The 18,260-nt window shown below is 40.2% G+C and overlaps 1 protein-coding gene across 6 annotated transcripts in view; it reads right to left on the bottom strand.

Annotated features, from left to right (window-relative positions):
- The window catches only part of LOC122557169 (transmembrane gamma-carboxyglutamic acid protein 3), a 113,442-nt gene that overhangs the window by 45,315 nt on the left and 49,867 nt on the right, over nucleotides 1–18,260 (bottom strand). The window contains exon 1 of one of the 6 annotated variants that reach the window (XM_043704564.1): nucleotides 14,206–14,711. The exons of 4 other annotated variants lie outside the window; for them this stretch is intronic. Coding sequence is in view for 1 of the 2 variants with exons in the window: in XM_043704563.1 (XP_043560498.1) it covers nucleotides 13,792–13,806 (15 nt within the window). In the remaining variant the exon portion in view is untranslated. Of the gene's footprint in view, nucleotides 1–13,791; nucleotides 13,893–14,205; nucleotides 14,712–18,260 lie in introns of those variants that run through there. One more of the 6 variants, XM_043704563.1, reaches the window with a different exon arrangement.

Genomic DNA, 18,260 nt, shown 5'->3' with positions numbered 1-18,260 from the left:
ACAGGCCTTTTAGCCCTCCAAGTCTGTGCCAAAATATTTTGCCCTTCCCTACTAAAAATGTCTTCATTTACAAGATCTGTATCCCTCTATTCCATTAGGTCACAAGACATAGGGGTAGAAGTAAGGCCATTCGGCCTATTGAGTCCATTCCGCTATTTAATCATGGCTGATTGGCATTTCAACTCCACTTACCCACACTCTCCCCCATAGCCTTAATTCCTTATCAATCCCTGTCTTGAAGACATTGAATATCCCGGCCTCCACTGCGCTTCATGGCACTGAATTCTACAGGTCCACTAAGTCTCTGGCTATTCTCCCTTCCTATTGAATGTAACAATATACTTACATGAAATGTCATCAGTGAAGAGTCAGAAGGAATCAAATGGAGCAACAAGAAAACAACGCACTGACATCCATGATACAGGCTGGTGCTAGAATTGTGCTTCTGACTGCTTTTTCATTCCTCGCTATAATATTTGAGTCTTGTCTATTTGTATGTATATGGGAACTTTAAGAAAGGGGTGGAGTTTAAGTTACAGATTAGCAATTCAATTTGTTTACTTTTTCTAACTGATTAAAACAGTTGATTACAACATGCAATTGTTCTTCTGTTAACAGGAAAAAACTGGTTTGCATATAACTTTAACCTGAATTAGACAGTTAGATAGAATTGAGCAATTTTGTGTTTTAATCAAATTTTCACATTTGTGACAATTGATGGGACTTGATTTCCAGTTCACTATGCCAATGAGTTGTGACATTACATACTGGGCACCCGTCTGAAGAGCAGCAGTTAGAGTGAAAGAGAATCAGAAAGTTCAATATCTCACCCTTACTTCAGCAATGCCATACGGAAAGGCTGGAGGGCAGATTAGCTTCTGATTCTCTAATGGGACAAATGAAACCTTTGGTTAACCAAAGGAGTCAGAAAATACATACATTAAAATTTATAATTTGTTTTAAAACAGTCAAACTTCAAATGGATAAGTTACATCTTCTTTCACAGTTGTGCGGTATCCACTCTCAATTCATGAACTTTTCTGATCTGAAAGTTCTAAACCTTCAGCATAAGAGTTTGAAAAGAACAAGTTTTGTAACCAAAAAAGTGGGGATTGACTTGAGATTGTGTCCCAAGCACAACAATTCAAGTAATGGTAAATATACTTGTTTACAATGACAATGCAAATGGTTGCAACACAGTAGGTCACAGGTCAGTTATGTCCATATCAACTCTCTTCAAAAGCAATTTAGCTTGTCCCAGTCCATACCCTTACTCAATAACCCTGCAACTTCTTTCTTCAGATGCTCATCCAATTCATTTTTGAAAGCCAAGACTGCATATGCCTCTTCCTCACATTCAGACACAAATTCAGATTCTAACCACTCACTCTATGTACAATTTCCTGCATAGTGCATTTGGTTCTTTTGCCAATCACCTCAAATAGTTGGCCTTGGATTCTCAATCCTAAAGACAAAGGGAACATTTTCTATCCATGTGTCCAATATAGATGTGAACACTTTGATCAAATCCCTTTTTAACCTTCTCTAATCGAAAGGAGAACACCACAGTTTCTCCAGTCCATTTATGCAATTCAGTTATTCCTGCATCCAAGAACCATTCTTGTGAATCTTTTCTGCACCCTCTCCACATCATTCCTAAATTACTGCACCCAGATCTAGACACAAAATTCCAATGGACCATGATATACAGTTTTATAAAGTTCATCATAACATATTTGTTGAACTGTGCCTTCATTTATAAATCCCGAGATCCAATATGCCTTTTTAACTAACCACTTACTCAACCTAGTCTGCTGCCTGCACCTGCACAAACTCGAAGATCTCTGCATTCTTTCAAATTCCCTCACCCCTAACTTTAGAATTGTAGTTACTGTTACTGGTGAGTAATACAGAAGCCAAGGTTAATGCTGAAGACAGAGGTTCAAATCCCACCACAGCCACTGCTGTAAATTAAACTAAATTAATTAATAAATCTAAAATTAAAAATTACCCTTGGTAAAAGAGAACATGAAGCTAAATCTATTTTATACATAAGTAGGTTATCTTCAATACTTTGCTTAACTCAGTATTACCAATATATCTCTAATTTTAACTTAACTTAAAATTTCTCTCCTGGAAGGGTGGAATTCTGTGATTAGTCACATGCTTTATGTAGGTCGGGCAAGGAAGCAACACATAAGCTAGAATGGGGATCAAACATGGTGTCTGACATTTACCTAATCCATACTCTAAACCAACTAACCCACTCAATTAAAAATTAATTCTTAATGTTACAATTTGATTTAATGTTAACTTCATCCTCTGATTAAACATTGTAACATTTAAACAATATACTAATATATTGCTTTTTTTAAAAATTGGCTTTTGCTACTTTCAATGCCTCTTCAAATGGTGCTCAATAAATGTACAGGTAGTTCTCCTGTAACACTGTAGTTGCATTCCTGCAAAACCTTGCTTAATAGAAAATCACTTAATATAAATAATGCGGCCTATGGGAAAAGTGGGGTAGGGCAGGCCACCAAAACGAAATCACTCACAATCACTCAAAAATCACCCATAAGTCTAACACAAAGTACAGCATGGCCTGAATGAAGGTATAAATCATATTTATCAATGAAACAAGAGTAAATTTAACACCGTACATTTAAAAAAAGTTGTTACTGCAGGGACAGAGGGCCATCATGGTGTTTACAGTAGACTCCTTCTTTCCTGTTAAGCAAGCTATATCACATATTCTCTCCTTATGATCAAAATGCTTGATAATATCTAGCTTCTCTTCCAGTGTTCAAGCTTTTCGTTTGCATTCATCACCTGCAATTTAATCACCAGGATGCTTCTTGCTAACATTCTTGTCACTGTGCCCCTCCATTTGGTCAAAATAAAGGAATAATCTATGAGAAGTGTACCTTTCACAAGAAGCTACTCAATGTATCTCTCTCAGAAAACTGTTCTCTGTACAGTACCTCTCACGGAAAGCTGCTCTCTGTCAGCAGCTGATATTGGCACATGCCCTGAACGGCACGAAGACCAGCGCCGGCATCAGCGCATGCCCAGAACGGCATGAAGACCAGCACTGGCATCGGCACATGCCCAGAACGGCACAATGACCAGCGCTGGCATCGGCGCATGCCCAGAACGGCACAAAGACCAGTGCTGGCATCGGCACATGCCCAGAACGGCACGAAGACCAGCGCTGGCATCGGCGCATGCCCATAACGGCACAAAGACCAGCGCTGGCATCGGCACATGTCCAGAATGGCATGAAGACCAGCACTGGCATCGGCACATGCCCAGAACAGCGCAGAGACTTTGACGCGTACATCGGTGACTGCACAGGATGAAGTGCATGAAACAATCACCGTTGGAATTGCGCTATTGCGAACAGAGAGGTAAGTGTTCTCAAAAATAATGTTCCTTAATTCATCAGCAATGTTATAAGCAAATTGTGCTGCCAGAACACGTGTTATCTGAGAACCATGTCTACCCTGTATTCAGATCTACTTTAGGTACACAAGCGATTAAGTTACTACTCTGCAAGTACAGAGTAAAGCAACGGCATCTTCAAACATGTGCTAAAAGCAATATCTTGAAAAGAATATACTTAGTGGGGATGTGATTGGCCTAGCATCACCTGTGTTAAGGAAAAGGAGTAGTGGAAGAACAAAATACAAAACAGTGCAAACATGAGGAATCTATCTCTGCTTTTACATTATTTCTCCATTTGGATATTTTGAGTTATTATTTAATAAGTAAACTAAAATGGTTACAATTCAAAGTGAAAGAATCCACAAACATGGAAAGACATCCTACACAAAAAACTGATAGCACTGAGACACTTTCAGACACTTCTTGTGTTTGTATTCAAACCAAAAAAACAAGATGCAGTGTTGCACTAGCTGTTTAGAATTAGAAGGAACTCACTCAAAAAATACCAATAACCAGCACTTCATGTAATGGCTGACTTCAAAATTGTTCTGTTGTTTTGTCACTGAGCCAAATGTAATATTCTAGGGTACAGAATATTCTACATGTCATCTATAAGAGAATATTCAAGCAAGTACAGGCAGGTATCAGTTTTTTCAAGGAATCAACAATTTCAGACATGGTCACTCTTTTTACTCATTCATGGGAGACTGACCTAGCTGAAAATGTGTTGCTGGAACAGCGCAGCAGGTCAGGCAGCATCCAGGGAACAGGAGAATCGACGTTTCGGGCATAAGCCCTTCTTCAGGACTGACCTAGCTGTCAAGCCCAACATATTTTGCACGCAAGTGATGGCAAGCCACCTTTTTAAACCACTGCAGTCTGTATAGTGAAGATACACCCATAGTGATATTACATAGGAAGCTACAAGATTTTAACAGGGTGATGATGAAGAAAGATAAAATATTTCCAAGCCAGGATGGTAAGTAACTTTGAGAGGAACTTGGAAATATAAGTATTTCAATGTGCGCAATGACTTGTTCTTCTTGGTGATAAAGGTTTCAAGTTTGGGAGGTACGGTCAAAGATGCCAAAATGAATTGCTGCAAAATACTTTGCTCATGGTAAATTTGTGTTTAAGGTCATACATTTGGTGCCAATCAAATGAGTTGCTTCGCCCTCAGAGTTAGAGTAACACTAGTCATCAGGAAAATGCTGGAATCTATGAAGGCTTAACAATGGACTTAGAAAATTATTGTATTACCAGATAAAATCAATACAGTTTTACAAAAGGAAATTGTATTTGACAATTTTTAAAGAGATTTTTGAGGACCTAACCAGCAAGGGAGATAACGGGAACTAGTAGATTTAGTTTACTTAGATTTCTTAAAGCCATTTGGTATGTTACCAAAATCAAAATTTGCAAAATACCAAACTTGGGGTTGGGGATTATGTGTGATAATGGATAAAGAATTAGCTAATGGACAAGAGCCAGATATTGGGGACAATTGTTTTTAAGTGGGCAGGTAGTAACTAGGAATGCTGCAAGGATCAATACTGGGCCCTCAGCTATTTAATTTATATTAAAGGCTTAGACAAGAGGCTACAAGTAACGTATCAGCATTTGCTGACAATACGAAATGATGTGAACATGCACAGGGAGGAGCGCACAAACAGTTTGCAAAAAGATATTGACAAATTAAACGAGTAACAAAGCGGTAGATTGAGTGAAATATGGGAAAGAGCGTGATATTCACTTTGATAATAATACAAAAGCAGCACATCTTTAAAAGGTGTAAAATTTCTCAATATTCCATGTTCAGAGAGACACAAAATATGCTTGTATGATTTACACAAAGTTAACATGCTGATACAGCAAGCAATTAGGAAAGCAAACTGAATGGTAGCCTTTGTTGCAAAGGGATTGAGAGTAGGGTTAAAAAGAAACCTCTCAATACTGTTGTACAGGGCTTTGGCGAGACCACACCTGGATTAATAAATGCAGACCAAAAAAGAATTTAAGGATTTATAAGCTTACAGTATAAGTGGTAAGGTGAAGGTGTACCAGCTTGATTTCTGAGCAAAGAAGCTGTATAAATTGTGTCTACAGATGATTTCACTGAAAAATGCAATAAAATCTGTCCTGACATAATGCGGTAGTTATGTTCCCATGTGATTCTGCATTAAGGAAATCGCGTAATAGCAGCACCATTTAAACCAATGGGATCAAAATCACATTATAGCCAATACAGGTAAGGAAAATTCACGTCTACAAATAATGGTCTAAATTCTTCAATCGTGTTATAGCCAATTTGCATTGAAGAAACACGCTTGAGAGCAGAACCAACTGTACTCTGAATTAGCTTGATGTCTGAATTAGGTTGATGTCTCTACTAGGAAATCCAGAAGAGTCTCAGGATATGGGTTCAATCATTTATGCTTCAGATGAGCAAAGATTTATTGATTCAGAAGGTTACAAATCTTTGGGAATTTGGAGAGACGTGGTCAAGAGACACAGGAAGCAGGTTGGGAAGTGGAGATCAGGCAGAAGATCAACCATGTTTGTACTAAATGATGGAAAAGAGCTCTTGTTTCTCCTGTTCCTACATTTTTTAAAAAATTACCTCTGCTACTTACATTGAATGGAGGTAATGTTTTTGCTCCTGTTTGTCAGTTTGTGTGAAGGCAATATAACACGTAACAAATAGATCGATTTCAATAAAACCTAGTACCCAGATACGATATGGTCAAAGGAAGAACTGACTAGTTTTTGACACAGATGTGGATCCTCATTTGGGATTTTGGGGTTCCACTAACATTGGTGATTTGATATTTTCTTTTAGAATATTGTTGGTTTATTCTTAATTTTGTTTCAAAATATTGTTGATTCGTTTAGAATGTGGAGGATTATTTCCAATACTGTGGTAGAATATGTGACATCAGGTCAAAATGTGAGCAGAGTTTTCACAGCAGGTCAGTGGACACCTTAAACCCCCTCAGAGGCTCTTAATAAAAATATTTATTTTTCACATTTGTTGGGAAAGAGCATTAATCAAGCAGGAAGAAGCTTCAAAGTGGAGCTAAGAACTAACACAGCATTGCACATGTATACACTCTATTGCAAGCCCTCTTCACATAGATGCTTATGTTCTCAAGCTGATCAATGAACAACTGCAGTTGATCTCCTGCTTCAACACCATTTCCCCCCTGCACTCTATGCCAGTTGGCCATAGGCTTCTGAAGTGGAGATTTGAAGATTCTCAGCCTTTTGAATTTATTCATATCAAACTCAAATGATTTATTTGTCAATCGTCATCCCATTCTAGATTTACTAGTCAACAATCTCTGCATTCAACTCATCAAATCACTTCAGAATCTTGCATGTTTCAATTAAATCAACTCTAGACACAATTTACTCAGCCTATCACCCCAGGAACTAAGCTGGTGCATCGTCACCATATCACCTCCATCACACGGATATAATTTTTTTTAAGTCTACATTCAGTAAGCCTCATGGGATATTATCAAAGCTCTGTACAATACAACTAGGATTTTCTTTGGCTTCCTGATCTGATCATGCAGAGTTTAGTCCTGGATGGTGTTAAGCTCCTGGTGGAGCTGCATTCACCAAAACATGGGGACAGTATGCAACACACTCCTAACTTCTACCTAATAGACGCTCAAAAGGCTATGGGCAGTCACAGGTGAAGCATGCGCCGAGAATACCCAATCTATGCCCTGCAGTTGTACCTACAGAATGTACATAGAACATAGGACATAGAAGAATACAGCGCAGTACAAGCCCTTTGGCCCTCGATGTTGCGCCGATCCAAGCCCACCATCCTCCATATGCCTATCCAATGCCCGCTTAAATGCCCATAAAGAGGGAGAGTCCACCACTGCTACTGGCAGGGCATTCCATGAACTCACGACTCGCTGAGTAAAGAACCTACCCCTAACATGTGTCCTATACCTACCACCCCTTAATTTAAAGCTATGCCCCCTCGACATAGCTAGTTTAATTAGATTTCTTGTCAATACTAACACTATCCCTCCTCACACCAGAATGTTGGTAAGGACGGGGCGTGGTTATTACCATTAACAATCAAAGTGAGGTGATTAGGCTCCCTCTTATAAGATATGGACATTGGCTTGGACTTATGTAGTGCATTTATTACTTGCCAATTATCAGCTCAAACCAAAATTTTGTTCCAGTTTTGCTGCATGCAGAACAGACCGCTTCAGTGTTGGAGGAGTTGTGAATGGAACTGAATTTTGTGTAGTAAAATTCCCACAGAAAGTAACAAAGGAATATATGAAGTCTGTACCACCATTCAATAAGCTCATGGCTGATCTGTGGGCTAACTCCATATACTTGCCTTTGGCCCATATCCCCTAATAGCCTTACTTAATAATTTATCAATCTCAGATTTAAAATAAGCAACTTCTGAATTCATGATGGGGGAGGGTAGTCACTGGTAAAGCAGTTGAAGTTGGTTGTGTCAAGGAACCCATGCAAAGACATCTCAAAGCAAAAATGATTGGCCTCTAATAGACACTCACATCTTTCTCTTTGCTAGGAATGAATAGTGTCAGTGGAGATCCAGGCACCATAATTCCCCGACATGCCTGAACCTATGAGTTCCTTGATGCCACACTTGGTAAAATGATGCTTCAATGTCAAAGGCATTTACTCTTGTTCAGCTGCTGAATTTGCCTCTTTCGCCTATGTGTCAAACAAGGCTGTAATGAGGCCCACAGCGAAGAGATCCTGGCAGAATTCGAAGCATTGGTGAGCAGGTTCTTGGTGGGAAAAGGTCTCTTGGTAGTATTGATGATACTTGGGCAGTTGGATTTGATTTGCTTTTTGTGGACAAATATACTTAATCTAGTTTCCTCTTCTTGGGGTAGATGAGAGTGTTGTCATGGAAACAGCTTAGCTAGAGAACTCCTGCAAAGTTGTCTTAGAGCTAGTTCTGAAGCACTAGCCTTACATACTGCATCTGTATTTTCTCTGGGGCAGAGCCTTTGTTGTGTTCAGTGTACTCGGCTATTTCTTGACATATTGTGGAGTGAATCAAATTGGTTGAAAAAACCATTCTAGTACAGACCTCAGGAGTAACCTTGGGTATAGCATCTAGTTGGCCCTTCTATCTGATGATTACTGCACATGCTTTAGCCTTTTGAGTTCATCTGCAGGATACATCATTGTTAATGACTTATTATGAGAATAACCATGCTCGACTTGAACCATACATAACAGAGAACCAAAGAGTTCCATAATAAACAACTAAATCCAACTGGCAAAGTATTGCTCCACTAGTTTAGTCTTGGTCATCAGCCACATTACAGAGGGTATAACTGATGGTGCTATCAAGTGGCGCTTACTCAACAATATCCTGCTTACTGATGCCTAATGAGTTCTGCCAAGACTACTTCACTCCATATGTCATTACAGTCTTGGTCAAAACATGGACAAAAGAACTGAATTCCAGGGCTGAAGTGAAAATGGTTTTCCCAAAAGCAGCATTAAAATGTGACAGAAACCACTGAAAAACTAAAGTCAATGGAAATTAGGGATAGTCTCCACCAGTTGGAGTTATACCTGACACAAGAGAAGATAGCTGAAATTTTTGGAGGATGATCATCTGAATTCAAGATCATTCATTCAGATGTTCCTCAGAGTAGAGTATTAAGTTCAACCTTCATCTACTTCATCAATGACCTTCCCTCCATCATGGGATTAGTATAGGGATGTTCAGTGATAATTACAGAGAGAGTGTACAGTTCAGTTTGCAACTCCTCGGATATTAAAACAGTCTGTGACCATATGCAGCAAGACATGGACAAATATAGGCTTGAGCTGATATCTCCTAAGAGAAGATCTAACTACCTCCCCAAGGAAGGAGCTGAACTCCAAAAGCTTTCAGTTTGAAATAAACCTGTTGGACCATAACCTGGTTTCATTTGATTTTTGACCTTGTCTACCCCAGTCCAACTCCAGCATCTCCACATCATAATATTCTACTGTCCTGGTTGTTTCAAGAATTATGTTTATCACATTGCACTAATATTTAACCATAATCCATTAATTATCTTCCTGACAACTGATAACAGTATTCATTTCCCTTCAGAAAGTTGCTATGAAATCTGATTCCATTACCCTTCCAGGCAGGGATTCAGGTTATAATTCACTGCATTTAAAAAAATCTCCGTTTTCCAGCTTTATCACCTTAGATCTCTGTTCTCCAGTTGCCTGCATCACTGACAAAGCGTTTTTATTTTTCATGGCAAAATAAGAGACAATTTGTAGTTGGATCTCTTTCTGCAAAGTCCTGTTTATTTTAAATTGGAAAGTACACCCATACCATGTTCCTTCAAAAAGCTGACCTTTACACTTATGACTTAAGAATTCTTATGATAGTAAATCCCACTAAGGAAAAGCAACATTCACTTTTCACCTAACAGGTTTTTGCTGTTAGACAGTAAGTCAATAATAAATAATAAACAAATGACTTCCTGAGCTACACTACATACTGGAAAAGAAATGCAAAAACGAGCAAACCAATGTGCACCTCATGAACATATAATACAAAATGAACCAATGGACAAAATATTCAACTTTAAATCAATACCAAAGCCAGTGTCCTTCCACACCACCAATCCCCAACTCTGATTTCTAAAATGGTACGACAGCATTTTTTGAGTATTAGCCATCCTTATTCTTAATAAAATCTATCATTTCACACCTATTTATTTTCAGCTATCTTGATCCACCATTCCACAAGTCTATGTACTTTTCAGGTTTACGATCTTTTTGACTATTTGTCACAACTTGAAGTTTTGTGTTGTCTGCAAATTTTAAAATTGTGGCTTGTACCATGTCCTGCTTTCCCTCCGCCACCCAAAATGTTCAAGAAAAAAATTTGATAGGCATGTAAAAATCACAGAGTTAAATTATATTGGAAACGATTTCTCTTTATTCAATGTCTTCAGAACCAATAATCAGAGGGCACAGACTTAAGCTGATTGGCAAAAGAACCAAAGGCAACTTGCAAAAACATTTTTATGCAATACACAATTAGGTTTGAGAATGCATTGCTCAAAAACATGGTGAAGGGAACTAGATAAGTTCTTGAAGGAGCCGGAAATGAGAAAAGATCAGGCAAGTAGGACTAGCGTAGGTGCAATCTATATGGACTTCGGTAAGGCGTTTGACAAGGTTTTTCATGGTAGACTGGCGAGCAAGGTTATATCTCATGGAATACAGGGAGAACTAGCCATTTGAATAGAACTGGCTCGAAGGCAGAAGACAGAGGCTGGTGGTGGAGGGCTGCTTTTCAGACTGGAGGTCTGTGACCAGTGATGTACCACAAGGATCGGTGCTGGGCCCACTGCTTTTCATCATTTAGATAAATGATTTGGATGTGAGCTTAGGAGATAAAAGTTAGTTAATTTGCAGATATCACCAAAATTGGGAACGTAGAGAACAGCAAAGAAGGTTACCTTAGATTACATCAGATCAACAGGATCTTGATCAGATGGGCCAATAGGCTCAGCAGTGGCAGATTTAGATAAATGCGAGGCGCTGCATTTTGGAAAAGTAAATTAGAGCAGAACTTATACACTTAATGGTAAGGTACTGGGGAGTGTTGCTGAACAAAGAAACCTTAGAGTACAGGTTCAAATCTCCTTGCATGTGGAGTCGCAGGTAGATAGGTTAGTGAAGAAGGCATTTGGTATGCTTTTCTTTATTGGTCAGAGCATGGAGTATAGAAGTTGGAAGGTCATGTTGCAGCTAGACAGAACATTAGTGAGGCTACTTTTGGAATATTGGAAGGATGTTGTGAAATTTGAAAGAGTTCAGAAAGGATTTACAAGGATGTTGCCAGGGTTGAAGGATTTGAGCTATAGGGAGAGGCTGAATAGGCTGGGGCGGTTTTCCCTGGTGCATCAGAGGCTGAGGGGTGACCTTATAGAGGTTTACAAAATTATGAGGGGCATGGATAGGATAAACAGACAAGGTCTTTTCCCGGGGATGAGGGAATCCAGAACTAGAGGGCACAGGTTCAGGATGAGATGGGAAAGATATAAAAGGGAGCTAAGGAGCAACGTTTTCAGACAGAGGGCGGTGCATGTATGGAATGAGCTGCCAGAGGAAATGGTGGAGGCTGGTACAATTACTGCATTTGAAAGGCATCTGGATGGGCATATGAATAAGAAGCATTGAGAGGGATATGGGCCAAATGCTGGCAAATGGGACGAGATTAGGTTAGGATATCTGTGCAGCATGGACGAGTGGGACCAAAGGGTCTGTTTCCATACTGTATATCTCTATGATTCTGTAACTAGAATGCTCTTCCAAAAAGTCAGAACAAACTCAATGGGCAAAAATAGCATTTTCTGTGCTACACTTGTTCAATGATTCTATAAAGATTGACCTAATAAATCTTACTAAATTTTCTTTGTCCAATTTTCTCCCTTGCTGAAGACAGTGATTCAGATACTCACAGCCCTCCTGTGCTTTATGTAAGGCATGCATGTAATGAACAACAGCAGGTAATTTGACTTCAGAGAGAGGGAGTGGCATCACAGTTATGTCCAATCACATCCTCGGCTACAATCTATGAATGTATACTTTCCAGCAGGACACAATGAATTCTAATCAGGAGAGAAATGTCAACTTGTCACTATTTGTGGAAAGCCAAGATCAGCAGCATGTCTGTGCTACTCACAGCACAGGATGGGGAGGCTTTTTATTTTTTTGCTGCATTAATCCTCTTCCAACCCAATTCCTTAAAATGAAATAACATTCCTACAACCCATATTTGTAGCATCATAATTCATCAAAATTGTATCTCATTCTACCATTGCTAAACTGCTTGGATTTCCCTTTCCCTTCATAAATGAGGTTGTCAAGTATACCAGCATTATTTTTCACAATTACTTTTCTAAACACTCATCGTTTGAGCACGGTGTTTAAGGCCAACCTTGCCAGAGTAAGGTATGACATCCTTTATAGAGATCGCATTCTTTTTCTCTGTTCTTTCCTTGATTTTCTACACAATCAATTTTTGTATCTGTAGCAGACAAATATCAGTAACTCAGTTTACTGGACAGCAACTTGTGATGCCAACAGTCTGTGTTCAATTTCCATAACAGTTGAGGTTACCATGAAGTACTTGCTTTCTCAATTTTTCCCCTTACCTGAGCATGGTGACTCAAATTCTCAACGTTTAATTTCTATATTTTCCCAACTCCAACCAATCTTGACTAACTTTGAAGTACTTCCTACATACACCTTCTCAAATGCTTTTGCTGTATTTCCATTCCAATAAATTTCAATTTCAAAATAATTGTGTTGTTCTTCAAATCCATCCATTCTACCAGAGGTACTGGTGTAGGAATGGGATGGACAAAAGTTAAAAATCACACACCACCAGGTTATTGTCCAACAGGTTTATTTGGAAGTACTAGCTTTTGGAGCACTGCTCCTTTGTCAGCTCGCTACCTGATAAAAGGAGCTGCCCTCTGAAAGCTAATACTTCCAAATAAACCTGTTGGACTATAACCAGGTGGTGTGTGATTTTTAACTTTTGTTCACCCCATTCCTACACCAGTACCTCTGGTAGAGTGGATGGATTTGGAGAAGAACACTATTATTTTGAAATTGAAATTTATTGGAATGGAAATACAGCAAAAGCATTTGTATTGTGTGATTTTTAATTATCTTCTCCAGACACAACTCCCCCCTGTTCATGCTCTGCGTCTTCAATTCTGGTCCACTCTAGTAATCTCCCATACTTTCCATTCAGTTTTCATAACTATCTGTGAAGTGCCTATCTGGAAGGTGCTGTATAACTGTACACTATTTAAATAAAACATTCACATTTTACAATATTGTTAAGTTGGTTCTGATTTCTGATGGGGTGCTTGCTCAACCTCTGGTGTTCAGAACTCTCCATTAGACTTTATTCTATCCAGTCCCACTTTGCCAACCTAGCATCAATGCTTTCTTCTCGAAAAAATTCAAGCTTCTCCTCTGTAGCTACACACAAATGCAAACCTTGTTCAGAGTTAATTCTCATTTTAAGAAGGGAGAAAATATCACAATATATTTCCAAATTCAATTGTAAAACAGGAATTATGCACACTCACCCTTATTACACAATTTGAAAGGAAGGCACATTTAACCCTACATTTCTCCATATAGCCTAACAGTACATTTTATTGGAGCAATGGTTCCAACGATAACAATCCTGGAGTTCCAACAATACCTTGAGTGCAAAATAAAATAACAGGAATAAAATAAAACCCGCTAAATGTTTTACATAAAATACTGACAAACCTTAAGATATACCATCGCACGAGGGTCTAGCCAAGAAATGTAACGACAACCTCAGAAAATGGAAAGAGAATCAAGTAAAAATCCGAGGAGGGTGTTTTACTTGAGGTTTCCTATTAACGAGGCTTTTTGCTTTGTTTTTAGATAAAGACTAGATCAGTAAAATGCGATTGCTGAAAGCATCATATCATTTCACCCTTAAATATCCCAGGGGGTTTCCATGGAAACCAGAATGTGAGGGTGGAAAGGAAAAGGTACCAAGTGAGTGATGCTGCAATAAAACAAAATCATCAGTGCAAGAACAGAGATACCTTGAAAACCCACTCAGCTGCAATATTAAAAAGCTTTCGAGTAAATAACATAGCCTTTAGACTTTCATTAATGAAGACAAAAGAAGGAGACATAGACAGTACGTACCTCACACGTCACGCTCCGAACAAACCCCACACCTCAGTCGCTGCGCCGCTCAACCGAACCTACTGACAAGCAGACCCCACCCCCAGACTGAGTGACAGCAGACTCCACCATACACACATCGAGATCCGCGCACAGGTGCCAATCACTGAGCAACGTATGCCATTCTTTGATCAAGTTTGATTTGTGTCTGCCCACGCCGTGATGTATTCTGGGAGTTGTAGTTTTCCCTCAAGTCACAATCACCAGGCTGCCTTCTTGCTTTCTTTATCTTTTTGTCCTTCGCCGGGATTCACTCCCAAACTCAGCTCTGTGCCAGCGAGTGGGAGTTTTTTTTTAACTGGGCTGCGCAGGTTATTGATGCCGGCCACGCCTTTAAAACGGGGCGACAGCTTCCAGTGTGCCGGGACGTGGCGTCCGGCCTCCTCCCCTCCACAGGCCGCGTTGTCATTGGAATCGCACCAGCGCACTGCACGAAATGGGAATGCAACACCCACGCAGCCCTCAGTATCCCAGGAAACAGCTGCTCACTGACACACTCATACATCACGACTTTTTGAAACTTGGATGAATATTATGATTTCTTACACGATGATCTTTTTTTTGTTTGAAAAAAGATATATATGTACGTGGTGTATGGCACCTCAGTGAAACGGCAATATGTTTGTTTCACATTTGTTTGAAAGGAAGAGAGGTTTTCAAATGAATGAAATATCACATGGGATTTTGGGTGGGCTGGCTAAATGGATACAAAACTGGCTTGCTCAATGAAGACAGAGGGTAGCGGTTAAAGGGTGCTTTTCAGAATGGATACCGGTAACTAGTGGTATACCACAATGTTAGGTCCTCTGTTGTTTGTAATACATATTGGCTTAGTAAGTTTGTAGATGACGTGATGATTGGTGGAGTTGTTGAAGAGTGCTGATGGTTGTGAAAGGATATATCAGGATATAGATTGGTAACTTGGGCACAGAAATTGCAAATGGAGTTTAATCCAGCCAAATGTGAGGTGTTGCATTTTGGAGGATCAAATTTAGGGGTGAATTATAGAGTAAATGGTGGAACTGTGAGGAACATTAACATACAGACAAATCTAAGGGTGCAGGTCCACGGATGACTTTGTAATTAAGACAGCATATAGCATGCTTGCCTTCATTGGCCAAGGCATTGAATACAAGAGTTGGCAAACCATGTTGCAGCTATGCAAAACCTTTGTTGGACCACATTTGGAGTGCTATGTGCAGTTTTGGTTGTTGCCACTCTACTAGAAGGACATGGAAGCTTTGGAGAGAGTGCAGAGAAGATTCACCAGGATATCTAGGGGAAAGCGAAGGCTGGAGATCAGAGTCAAAAAGTGTGGTGCTAGAAAAGCACAGCCAGTCAGGCAGCATCCATGGAGCAGCAGAGTCAACATTTTGAATATAAACTCTTCATCAGGAATGTGGGGGGCCCAAAGGGAGCTGAGATATAAATGGGAGGGGTAGTGGGGCTGGGATAAGTAGTTAGGAATACAATAGGTGAATGAAGGTGAGGGATGATCGTGATAGGTTGGAGTGGAGGGTGGAGCAGATAAGTGGGAAGGATGATGGACAGGTAGGACAATTCAAGAGGGTGGTGCCAAGTTGGAGGGTTGGATCTGGGATAAGGTTGGGGAGGGGAAATAAGGAAACTGGTGAAATCGACATTGGTTCCGTGTGGTTAGAGGGTCCCAAGGTGGAAGATGAGGGATTCTTCCTCCAGTTGTCAGATGGCTATGGTTTGACGGTGAAGGCGGCTCAGGACTTGCATGTCCTTGGTGAAGTGGGAGGGGGAGTTGAAGTGATTGTCGGTTGCGTAGGCAGGCGCTAAGGAAGGAGATGTGACTGTAGTAGCACGTCTGCTTCAGGGTGGCTGATTGTCGCCTGGTCTTGAGGGCTGGCTCTGAAGAAAGGTTAAAACTAGGATTGTTTTGACTGGAAAGACGACGGCTGAGAGGAGACCTGACAGAGGTCTACAAAATTATGAGAGGTATAGATCGGGTGAATAGTCCGTGGCATTTTTCCAGGGTTGAAGTTTCAATTACAAGGGGGGTACAGGTTCAAGGTGAGAAGTGCAATTTTAAGGGAGATGTGTGAGGGAGGTTTTCATGCAGAGTGTGGTAGGAGCCTGGAACACTGTCAGAAGAGGAGGTGGAAAGAGGCATTTTGGCGACATTTAAGAGGCATCTGGATAGTTGTATGAATAGGGAGGGAATAGAGAGATAATGAATGAATAAGGGCAGAGGTTTGTTAGTTTAGTTAGGGCATGATGATTAGCAGAGACTTGGAAGGCTGAAGGGCTCGTTCCTGTGCTGTACTTTTCTTTCGTTCTTTTGGCTATTGACAAAAGAGATATCGGGATAATTTCTGCAAAATGTAACACAGCCCCTAATTGATTGGTGTACTATAAGTTGTGATAGAAACTAGTTTCTTAATTGGAATATTTGACATAAGTTGTGATATATCACTAGGAGAAAGTGATGACTGCAGATGCTGGAGATTTGAATCGAAGAATGTGGTGCTGGAAAAGCACAGCCGGTCAGGCAGCACCCAAGGAGCAGGAGAGTTGACGTTTCAAGCATAAGCCCTTCATCAGGAATGAAGGGGTGGCTGCTCCCAGATCCAATCTTCCAACTTGCCACGGCCCTCTTTAACTGTCTTGCCTGCCCATCTTCCTTCCCACCTTTCAGCTCCACTCTCCTCCCTGACCTATCACCTTCAACCCCAGCTTCACCTACCTATCACATTCCCAGCTACCTCACCCCCCCTCCCCCAAACCCCACCCCCTCCCATTTAGCTCTCAGCCCCCTTGGGGCCATCCCTTCAATCCTACGGATATCTCACTCCTTTTTCTCTGTTTAAGAGGCAAAAAGGTGAGAAGATTTTTTTTTTAGTTGTTACGTTCTTGAAAACAATGCAAACAAAACAATTACCTGGGCTGTGTTGGTCATGTTGCTGGACTGATTGAACTGTAGTGAGAACCATTCACAATCCATCAGAACTACACCTTGTAGTTCATGACATCACTGCTGCTGGTTAAGCTGCAGGTTGGCCTCTGTAAGATATCTTCAGACAGTAGTTCCACTTGTCTTGCTACTGTGTAAGCATCAAGCAGTATACTCTATATTGCTGTGATTATTTCTTCTTTGTTCTTTAAGATAATCAGTCAGCAGCCATAGTTATTGCTTCTTCAATTACTTTTCCATCTGTGAATGGTTTCTTGGGTTTTTTCAGGAGATGGTAAACATGAACTGATGTTTCAATGCATGCCTTACCTTTTGCTGCGTGTTTAGGAAAATAAACTATTGAGTTTTCAAATGACCATCAGTTCATCAAATTTCTTTGTCTGAAGCATGTAGTTCAAGGGAAAACTATCCTTTACTGGGCATCATTGTGGTGGTGTTCCACTTCCTCCTTTTTACTTATCAGTAAACTTCAATGACATAAAGACAAATGCTCTTAATTTTTAACAGTTGACAGAAAATCATTTTCCCATTCTGTGCGGAAGTTGTAAATTTTTTGGTTTATTTTTCAGTGGTCCTGGTTCATCACTCATTGTTATTGCTTCATTTTGTAGTTCATCACATCACTCTGCCGTTGGTCAAGCTGCAGGTTGGCCTCTGAATCCATGCCTCTGAAACTTTCAGAATGTAGCTTTCTGCTTTCAAAGGTGGAGTCATGAGAGGTTACTTCAGTGGTTGTGATTTGTTTCTGTGGCCCCTGGTCAGTTTGTATTGCTTGGATAACAGGTGTTGTGCATGGCAGAGTTTTGTGTAATTTTTCTTTTTCCTGCACACATAGATTAGATTAGATTAGATTAGATTAGATTAGATTAGATTAGATTAGATTAGATTAGATTAGATTAGATTAGATTAGATGAGATTAGATGAGATGGCGGCACGGTGGCACAGTGGTTAGCACTGCTGCCTCACAGCACCTGAGACCCGGGTTCAATTCCCGCCTCAGGCGACTGACTGTGTGGAGTTTGCACGTTCTCCCCGTGTCTGCGTGGGTTTCCTCCGGGTGCTCCGGTTTCCTCCC

The sequence above is a fragment of the Chiloscyllium plagiosum genome, chromosome 15, assembly GCF_004010195.1.
Source record: "Chiloscyllium plagiosum isolate BGI_BamShark_2017 chromosome 15, ASM401019v2, whole genome shotgun sequence".
Classification (NCBI taxonomy): domain Eukaryota; kingdom Metazoa; phylum Chordata; class Chondrichthyes; order Orectolobiformes; family Hemiscylliidae; genus Chiloscyllium; species Chiloscyllium plagiosum.
The sequence above is the reverse complement of the archived record's forward strand: the minus strand, read 5'-3'. Positions and strand labels throughout refer to the sequence as shown.